Genomic DNA, 10,750 nt, shown 5'->3' on the forward strand with positions numbered 1-10,750 from the left:
AGTAGTACGTAGTAAGTAAGTAAGTAGTAGTAGTAGTTAGTAGTAAGTAGTAGTAGAGAGAGAGTAGAGAAGTAGTAGTANAGTAAGAGAGAGAGANAGNGAGAGAGAGAGAGAAAGAAGGTGAGGGAGAGGAAAAGAGGGAAAGAAAGCATTACCACGGATTCATAATTCTTCTTCAACACATTTAAATAATGAGCATAAGTCAATAAGAATCCGCCGGAAACGTGGAAAAAGGAAACTAGCAAAGGAAGTTCGTGACAGGAAAGAAAAAAGACTTATAGCGAAAGTAAAGTTCAAAGTCGATTTGCTTCGCCGACAATCACCACGATCGTGTTATGCCGCAAAAAGAGGAACCGCCCGTTGGTGATTGTATATTAAAACGCTCCTTCCTGATTCATACTAGCCTCAGGTTATCTATTCATACAGACGTAATGCGTGTATCTACAAATGTATCCAATCGATTGGCTTTCTCATAATTGAAGGGAACCGATTTCTTCCCGCATCATAGAGCAATCATGTACAATTATAAATGTTAGCTGCTTATAGTTTACTTTAAAATAATACACGTACGAAGTTGTATTACATTGTATCTATATAAAATCACAAAAGTCCAAGTGCAATGAAGTAATCTAGAATCAACTCCTTTTTGTTCATGTAGTTTCTTTTGCTTCTTAAAATTCTCGTGTCATTGAGATATGAACATTAAGATGGTTTAACGGATATTATGACTTAATCAGAGATGATGTACGGAAATGTGTGGAATGATAAGGTTTACGCGACCGCAATCATTTCAAGTATTACCCAGATATCAAAGCGAGTGACGTTTTTTGTTACGTGTCGTGAGAGATCACTCTTCCTCCTTTTACAACGATCAAGACCATTATCATGGTCGGAGAAAGACTAAATCTATAAGACTTCCCTTTCGCTGCGTTCTCCATCATTATTTTGTATCTTTTGGCATGTATAGGAAGAAGGCATTTGTTGTTACATAATTTTTTTAATTTAAAATTTGCTTCGATTTTACGTTTGCCGTCTATCTCTTCTTTGTGTTGGGTGTCTTGTAATTAAAATATATTCTATATACTGCCGAAGTCTTTTCACTTTCAGCTATCTTAAAGGAATGAAAGATGGAATTTACACTTCACTTTCGCCATGTTGGTTTTGCCCACTCGAGGCGCTCTGTTATTTCCGCCTCGCTTTTGCAAAAACAAAATTGTATGAAAGTATTTATTGTATAAATTTAAATAAAATTATTGAGAAAATGCAAGGAGAAATAGAAAGTGCGAGGAGAAATATAAAGAAAAATATGAAATGCAATATAACATGATATTTTTTTTGACGATTTTACTAAATGTGTGTAGTGAACATTATAAGTATCTGCGAGACATTAAAATCCAATCAATTCTTAACTAACTTAAAAAATTACTTTACATTAACTACTTTACTTGAACGTCATATTTCAGACTAGATAGATTATTTTTATGAACATACTCTTTTATATAGTTTCCGATCAGTAAGTTACTTCAGAATCGCTTGAATAAAAAACACCAACAAAATATATAGGCAGTTGTAGAAAAAGGAATAAATTTCGCGAATTTCTGTTCTCGCACATTAGATGAAATCAATCACGCAACTTTTCCGGATGATGCGCGTTTAGTAATCATGTAGACTTAAGCAAGAATTATTCGAACAGTGAACTTTTTGTATCGCTTATTATCAAATTGACTAATCACAACTGTGTTAGCATGCAATAAACCATTTGGCAAATTAAATTAATTGGTGTTTTTATAACATGATTTTATACTTAGGTGTCATCAAGCATCTTTCTCATGATACTTGGAAAATTCACAGATGGCTATATACGTCGTGAAAATAACATTCTCGGAGCATCATCGTTGCTAATATCTCGTTTTGAATTTAGCACGAGAATAACGGGTCTCGAATCACTATGATATTATCATTTAAATTATATCCCGCAATTTTTTGCTCGTCAGTTTAAAACATAAAACCTTTCATAAAACAACTACATTGATTGGAAAAAGAGATTTATGTTGTCTTTAATAGATTTAATATTCGACAAGCATTATAATAGAGCACATTGAATAATTAAATACCTTTTACATGAATGTTTTTATTTGTTAAATGTAATTATTAAATTTAAATCTTGTCTTTTCCAATTATCATGAGAAAAAATGTCTATGATATAATTACACAAAAATTTGCATATATAAAAAATGTTTTAATAAAATCTTACAATAAGTAATAGTTACAGTTCTGAGGTAATAAAATAAAACAAAATTTTTAATCTATTAATGCAAATATTTTAATAAATAATTGCACTGTGTTACAGTATTGCAAAATATTAGTCTCCTTGTATCGTATATATTTTTTATTAAATATACAGAATAAATCAATAAAATAAGGAGAGATCGTAAAGCCAAGATTCAATGTTTGACTTTATGCACGATGGTCTTGTAGATTGGAATCTTGATCGGAATTGGTTTTTCGATCGGTACGGGCACGTGTTTTACCACATGAAATGGTACCGGCTTCTCGATTTTCACCGGAATTATTTTCTCGACAGGCGTCGGTATCTTCTTCTCGACGGTTTTAATTACCTGCTTTTCCACCTAAAAAAAAAAACAAAGGCCTGCTTTCAGCAAAGGGAGTGATAAGAGAAGTGCAGATTTTATTGCAAAAATGAAGGTAATTATCGCGTAGTTACCTGAAATGGTACAGGCTTCGGAACTATCAGAGGAACAGGATAAGGCTGCGGAACCGTTTCCACTATCGGATGCGGTATGTTGATCGGAATTTTCTGAACCGTCGGTATCCCTATTTCACCGTGAATATAATGATAACATAAAAATGAAATAAGTTATTTAAAAAATCTTTATTAATAACAAATAATTTCAAAGTAACGATAAATAGTACAAAGCATTACACAATAATAAACAAGAAATTATATAATATATATTTAATATATGATATAATGTTATAAAATTATTATATTATATTATATATATTATATTATATATATATATATATTATTATATTATATTTTATATATATATTATATATATATATATATATATATATTGATAAATTTAAATTTATTACCAATTAATTAAAATTTATTCTTTAGTTTTAGTAATAGAACTAATCATAATAGAACTAATCTGCCAATTTATCAAATCTGAACATTCTAAACAGACAAATATATTTTTATCTAATATAGTAATATTTCAATAATCATTATTATACAAATATAAGTTAAAAAAGTCAAAGTGGCGAGCAGATGTCAAATTAATAAAATGCATATACATTTAATAAATTTTAATCAGCGAAATAATGTTTTGCTTTGGCTTAACAAAGCAAAACATTATTTCATAAAGCAAAATTATTTAATTAATGATTTGTTTATATAGTCATTTATTTTGATTTTTTCAACTTTAAGTATATTTGCACTTTAATACAAATCATTTTTATTATTATGCTTAATATTTTACATTAATAAGATCCATATATTTTCTTATTATAGCATATTACCGACATGCTTAACCTTGGGAATGATATTGATTCCGTGATGACCGCTAGTGGCCAAGTGCCAATCACTAATTTTTATTGGTAAATGATCTCCCAATAAATCTAAGGAATGGCTTTCTAAAATTCAAAACAATTTATCAGCATTTATTTATCAAATCAATACAACAAGACACTTACGTGATAAGCTGCATGACACATATATAATTATAATTATCACAATAAATCGATCCTTGGCTACACTGTTATTGTTTATACAACTTATGCATTAGAAAATACATTTCAAAGATAAGTGTGGAATTAATAGGCAATTAAAAATATATTCAAACCTGTTCCTCCTAAGCCATGATCTAAAGAAATTTCTCCCAGCGTAAGTCCACCACCGTCATCATGATTTCCAAAGTTCCAATCGGAACTGTAAGAGCATGTGATAACTCCCAACAGCACAATCTTAAACATAAAATCAAATTTATGAAAAACATGATTTATCTTTATTACTGCCGGAATAAATTAAAAAGAAATTAATGGTTGCACAGGTCGCAAGAAACTCGTTTCACTTAGATCCAAATAATAAAGATAATTGAAGATATAATAATTATTAACACGAAATTGTGTATCTATATATTTTTATTACATTTTATTACATAATCAAGACGGGTCTTTACGTACGATTTTTTTCATTTTTTAATTGATGTATCTCTATCGTCAATGAATAGTCTACTCTCGGGACAGATTCTTTTGTCGTCACTTTATATACTGCCTATGAAAAGAAACAATCCCACTATTCTTGAAAATGGCCCCACCGCAAATGCTACAAATCACTCGATTGGGGAACTAATCATTGCAGTCACTATTACGCGGAAATGTTGCATAGTATCTAATACTTGCGACTCCGTTCATAATTATTGCTTTATCTTCTTATTAACTCGTACTTTTTAATTTAATTCTTTTTTGTCTTAATCTTGAATACTATATATGTTTTATATAAACTTTTAATAAAAAATACTTTTCTTTAATTAATTTTAAGCAAGATTAATCCAAAAAAACTTTTTAAAAAATTAAAAATATATTTTCCGGGGATTCGGAAAATTTTATATTATTATATAAAGACAACGATTAAGAATGGAATACGACGCAGCGTTTTTTAATCGTTAAAATACCATAAATAATGTAATATTAAAATATTGAGGAAGTACAATTTTTTAGCAGTACTTTCATTTTTTTTTAAGAATTTTTTTATTCCGCAAACTCGTGAATATTTATTTGCGAGTATCTTCTTGACGTTTTCTCGGTTATTTTTTATTGTTGAAAACAGGAATTGACAGACTCATCTTGTTAAATATAATATTATTGATGTCATGGATGATTTGTTGCATGCGACCACGGTGATCCCGTACATTGCGGACAAATCAATCTATCTAACGTTTACTTTCCACAGAATTCCCGTGCTTTTATCGAAAATCACAGTGAAAGCCTGTCACGAGCACTTCTCACATTCTATGCAACCTGAGGAACACATACATTGAAAAAAAAAGATTAGTTGCAACAATTTAGATAGTAAAATTTAGATAGTAAAATAGATAGTAAAAATTAGATAGTAAAATATGGCATAGCATTTTTATATAATTGCAACAACCAATCTCTTTTTTCAGTGTACGGACTGTAATTGATGCTTTGATTACTATTATCACACTGACGTAAAATTCCTATGGATTACCTTCATTAAAAAATGACTAGATTTTACAGTGAAAAATTATTTCGCATTACTCATAAGTTAAGGGAACTTAAATCATACATTGAAAGAAAAGATTAGTTGCTGCAACAATTTAGATAGTAAAATATGAAATAGCATTTTTATATAACTGCAGCAACTAGTTTTTGATTGTAGCAGCAAATTTTTAATTGCGTTAGCCTATCGAAATCATATACTGCGGATAATTTTTTCAGTGTACGATAACTTTTAAAAAGTAATTCGAGTCAAAATTTTGCTCCTACTTTGAATTTTAGGACATTTATGTAGATTATAAAGATTTATAATTAGAACGTATGTAGATTCTAGAGATTTATAACAGGTTCTAATCTAATGAATGAGCTCCTACGTTAAATCTGTAAATAGCAGTTATTGGAAAATTTCCTATTTTTAGGTTCAAAAGAAGTTTTCTAAATAAAAGCTGTAAATAACATTAAAAAACATCTCATTTGATTTAAGTATCAAAAAAGTATCAGGTTTATAAAGGAGATTTAATTGAGGTTGAAAGTAGGACTATAATTTCGACTTTCGGGATAATAAATATGTAATATTATAATTTAAAGAATAAATAATAAGTTAATGTATTAAAGAATTTAAAAAGTAATATAAAAATAATATGGATACAATAAATAAAAATTAAAACATAATTTTTATAATTCGAATATATACTTCTCAAAAAGGGACAAAATAGATATTGAACGATCAGATACTAATTAAAATACGCATTTAAACTGTTTATGATATTACACGTAATAAATATTGCTAGATTTCAAATTCACTCGGGTCGTTTATCGCGAGCAATAGGAACGACAGTCTTTAATTATATTTATAATTTAGCTCGTTATCTTAATTTTCTATCTCAGCACTTTCTGACGTACATGCAGAGATAGTAAAAAGCATCTTGACAACAGACTTTCACTTAATAAGAACAACGAGAGTATTTAGTTTTGTAAGCATTTTATTCAAAAACGTAACAGAACAAACAAAACATTAAAAAAGTGGCTTAACAACGCGCTAGTTGCGCTGACGATTACAAATACGCGTATATACAAAAAAGTAAAGCAGAGTCGAAGAGTACTCGATCAAGCGAACATGGGTTATTTTTCGTAAACTTTCTCCTTATTGATGGCATGTAGTGCTATGAGAATTAGGATAAACGTGCGTCGTTAAGTTCAAGTTAATCGGTTCTTACAGTTTCTTTCGCAAAGTTACTAATGTTTAAAGTTAAATAAGTTTCAAATAAACAGCTAGTAGCTAATACAGCTGAATTAACTCTGAGCAATCCAAGCACTCAGTAAATTATTTAACTATAATATTTTTTAGAGATACAGAGTGTACTTGTTTTCCAGCAAAAGTAGGGCTGCTGTAACAATGTCTTTGAGTAAAAAAGAAAATATTTTCATACAAAGTACGCATCCTGTCGGTTCTAATCACACTCAAATTAGTATTCTTAATTTAAATGTTTCGGTGTGCTTTAATTGATGGATGCGGTCCACTTAGTGTCCTACAAATGCCTTAAAATTTCCTTTTGATTGACCAATCAAAAAAAGGAAAAATTACTAATTACCTAATCAAAGAATTAACTGAGTATGAGAAGCACCAATTACGATCAAAGTTAGATGTTAGACTAATACATATGTATTTTAGATAAATTTATCTCAGAATCAAAAAATGCTTCAAAATATTTGCAGCATCAAGTGGACTATAGCCTCTAAAATTTATTATTAAAATTTATTATTAAAATTTATTATTAAAAGATGTGGATCGCTAAGAGTTATTTCTAGGGTGTGATTCACTTAACACTACAAACGCTTCGAAGTATTTTTGATTAATCAATCAAAAAAAATTTTACTAACCAATTGAAAAATGCTTCGAAACTTTGTAGCATCAAGTAGCATCAGGTAGACTATAGTTTTAAGCTGTGTTCCAAAATTCATTGTCAGCACTATAAAAATCTATAGTTTACGTGCGAAATAGATTTTCAGCACTGGCGAATTTTAGAGCATAACCTTAGACTATACATAGTATACCACGTTCTTCCCTATCCATAGAAATCCTCCATGCCATAGGCACTTTAATGCTTCTTCGCGTGATGGTAAATAGTCTTGTAAACGGGTATCTTGATAGGATACGGCTTCACGACTGGATAGGGGATGTGTTTCTCGATTGTGATGGGAACTGGCTTCTCGATGGGTATCGGTATGTGCTTCTCCACAGGATAAGGCACTTTCTTCTCTACCGGAACCGCCACCGTCTTCACGACTTGTATGGGAATATGCTTTGGTACGGGGACGTGAACGGGATAAGGTTGCGGAATGCCAACTGCTACTGGATGCGGCACATGTATCGGTACTGATTTCGGGACCGGCACACCTGAAAAAAAAAAAATTCAACAGAGATAAAAATAGATCTTTAGACTATAAAGGATAAAGCGAGCATAAAGAATGCTTGAAATTTTTTAACATATTGAAATTTATACTAATGAAAAAAATTAATGTCGCGAGTTTTTGCGGATATATAATAAGAGACAATGACTAATTAAAAATTATACTTTTGTTTTTTGTCACATACTCAAAAATAGTAGCAAATTATTAATTTTTTGACTGCTGACATAAATAACCAATAGTAATAATAATAATGGTCTCCAAACTGATTCTCTATAATTATTAGCAAAGGAACGACTTTTTTTATAAAGTTATAATTCCTAATTCTATAACTTTCAAGTACAATTCGCAGTTCAGAGAGGATGAAACAGTACGTTACCAATGTGTTTGTAGACTGGTATAGCAACAGGTTTTGTCACTTCAACATGCTCAGAAACAGGAACACTGTGAACATAATTATGTCCGCTGTCCAGTGAGATTCCATGGCCACCATCTCCACCAGTGTGACCACCGTCAAATCCGCCAGAAGAGAAATCCTGATGACCACTATCGAGACTACTACCGGATTCTAAATGCCCGCTAGCAGAACTAGCTTCGAAACCACCCCCATGGCTACCCCCGATATCACTACCTCCATAACCACCTCCATAGCCACCTCCATAGCTACTTCCGTAGTCACCTCCGCCGCCGGAAGTACCGGAGATTTCCTGATCAGATCGATCGATCCCGTAATGGCCGCTAAATAACTGCAACATGTACTGCTTTCCATCTTGGCCGAAAGTTATCGGCGTAGCCGCGGCCAAGGACACCAGAGAAAGCAGCACCTGTAAAAGATACATTAAAAAAATGGAAAATGTGATAATAACTCGCAAAAATTCGTCAACATGTGACAATATATTTTATATAAATATAAAAAACTTTTATCCTTTTTCCAATTAATTTATTCTGTACAATATAAATTAAATATATAATAATGTAATATGATAATATTATATATAGTGTGACAAAATTAAGTCAAAAGACAAAAACATTAATTAAACGTACGATAAGATTAACACGATCTTGTCAGAGAATGTCTAACAGATTTATGGTTTAATTTTAATTCAGCATTTTAAATTACGTTATCTGGAAATCAGTAATTTACACAGTACTTACGATTCCGCTCATGCTTCCACGTGTTTCTATTAGTGCGCTTCAAGTTGCAAGTAGCGCAAGTCTCTAGAAGGACTGATACATCTTCGTCCATTTCTCGTCTTAATATACCGTGAGGCCTTTCACTGTAGACGATGTGATTTCGTCTCGCTTCGCACTGAGGCGAATTATACCCGGTGCAATTGTTTCGCTGTAGTCTACTCGACATGCACGTGAAAATAATTGACCGTATCCTCGCGGCCTTCACATTGACAACGAATCGGACATTTCCTATTCCGTTGTACAGGTGAGCGTCTATGAATGCGGATTTCCACGTTCACCTGGATTTACTGTCTACTATACTATCGTTAAAACAGTGTCTGATATGGAAAAGTTTGTTAAATTTATACATCATTCGTCACAAGATCGTCTATCACGCTTCATTTAATCATCTTAATTTCACTAATCGTTTTTAATATCGCTTCTTATCACATTGTTATACATAAGTATGAAAAAAATGTCTTCCACTATTACCGAAACAGACATCTATTCTAATTATCTAAATACGTATTTTTCTATTAAATACGTAATTTTCTTGTTATATTTGATTGCTACACTTCCTATTGATTACTATTTGACAAATAGCTATAATGTAATTACGTATTAGTATTATAATTAAATTGTTTTTTATATTTAATAAAATAAATAATAAGACAAAAATTCAAAAATGTTTTGTTAAGAAGCTACGTAAAATTTTCCATTTGTGTCCTATATATAACAAAAATTTTTATAATTAAAAAATATTAAAGTAAAAGTTATTTATATTTAATATAACGATAACAAATTAATGTAATTTACGCCTATTTTATTCATCCTTTCACCTTTGTAGTCTCATTATTTCTAACAAAATTGATAACCATCTTATGTGACAAATAGCAATATAATTGCAAAACTCAAATGGCTAATTTTTAGCACGCGTATAAATTTCAACTATATGTGAAGAGAGCATAACGAATGTGTGAATGATGTACCCATCTATTCCGTAAATTAATTTTTTAATATTATAATAATTAGCAAGATATAACGTAGCTCCTAAGTAAGCTATGTTATATCTTTCTATCTTATGTACCGTCTCTGGAATTTTCTTTTAAACTTTCAAAAGTCTGACGAGATTCAATCTTGGTAGAATCTTCTTTTAAAAAAAAGTACGGAATTAATCTTTTCTAAAAATAGAACAAGTGAGAATTTTTATATTAATTTGCCAAAATGCTTATTATATAAAATAATCATGATTTTCAAAACGAAATGATAATTAAATCGTCTGTGCATGTTTTAATTTACATAGATATTATGTAGTCAGAGGCAATCAAAAACAATTAACTACCAGGTGAATGCATATCTTTTGTAAATCATTAGAAAGAATTGAAAATAAAAGGCAATCATATACAGAAGCAAAATTAATAAAAGCATAAAATGAATACTTTCCTACTTTAATTTCCTTGAGGTCGGAAGAAGAATAAAATTACTAGTTTACTGAGCTGTGATCACTTTCGATGAATCCAAAATGAATTGTAGTTTATAAAATATTAAATCAAATGAATAGTTTAAAGGTACAATAAGGATATATATAAGTACATATATTATAAAGATTTCAGAAAAATAACCTGCAATTACAATCACTAAAATTTTAATCATTAACTTTTATAATTTATTACGATCTCGAATGATAACATGTTCGTGGGAATTATACGGAAATGAAAGGAAGTGAAGGTCCATTGTAACTTAAAGTATACTATGTACAAAATTACTGTTACATATATGTTTATATATATTTATATGTTAGCATATCATATACATTATATATGTATAGGATCTTGAGTAAAACTTATCATCCCTTTTATAGTTTTTATGTTTATATATATATATATATATATATATATAT

The 10,750-nt window shown here is 30.1% G+C and overlaps 2 protein-coding genes across 2 annotated transcripts; both read right to left on the reverse strand.

Moving 5' to 3' along the window:
* Positions 1-2,298: 2,298 nt before the first annotated feature.
* LOC105617167 lies at positions 2,299-4,254 on the reverse strand. Its single transcript, XM_012198734.1, has 5 exons — positions 4,213-4,254; positions 3,873-3,993; positions 3,550-3,663; positions 2,726-2,835; positions 2,299-2,630 (listed from the first exon to the last, which is right to left on the reverse strand). The coding sequence occupies exons 1-5, from the start codon at positions 4,222-4,224 to the stop codon at positions 2,445-2,447; spliced, it is 543 nt and encodes a 180-aa protein (XP_012054124.1). The 5' UTR covers positions 4,225-4,254; the 3' UTR covers positions 2,299-2,444.
* Positions 4,255-7,367: 3,113 nt separating this feature from the next.
* LOC105617323 lies at positions 7,368-9,037 on the reverse strand. Its single transcript, XM_012198889.1, has 3 exons — positions 8,822-9,037; positions 8,057-8,501; positions 7,368-7,666 (listed from the first exon to the last, which is right to left on the reverse strand). Exons 1-3 carry the CDS (start codon positions 9,035-9,037, stop codon positions 7,368-7,370), a joined length of 960 nt encoding a protein of 319 aa, XP_012054279.1.
* Between the last annotated feature and the right edge of the window lie 1,713 nt (positions 9,038-10,750).

This window comes from Atta cephalotes (genome assembly GCF_000143395.1).
Source record: "Atta cephalotes unplaced genomic scaffold scaffold00012, whole genome shotgun sequence".
Lineage (NCBI taxonomy): Eukaryota > Metazoa > Arthropoda > Insecta > Hymenoptera > Formicidae > Atta > Atta cephalotes.

Bases quoted from the DNA above. Each gene is read 5' to 3' on its own strand.
- LOC105617167 (XM_012198734.1), bottom strand. The intron at 3,664-3,872 runs GTTTGAATATAT...TTTGAATTTTAG, and splicing joins TCATGGCTTAGGAGGAACAG to AAAGCCATTCCTTAGATTTA. The intron at 2,836-3,549 runs GTAATATGCTAT...ACGGTGAAATAG, and splicing joins TCCCAAGGTTAAGCATGTCG to GGATACCGACGGTTCAGAAA.
- LOC105617323 (XM_012198889.1), bottom strand. From the start codon at position 9,037: ATGTCGAGTAGACTACAGCGAAACAATTGCACCGGGTATAATTCGCCT. The intron at 8,502-8,821 runs GTAAATTACTGA...TATCTTTTACAG, and splicing joins AGCGGAATCGTAAGTACTGT to GTGCTGCTTTCTCTGGTGTC. The intron at 7,667-8,056 runs GTAACGTACTGT...TTTTTTTTTCAG, and splicing joins ACCAGTCTACAAACACATTG to GTGTGCCGGTCCCGAAATCA.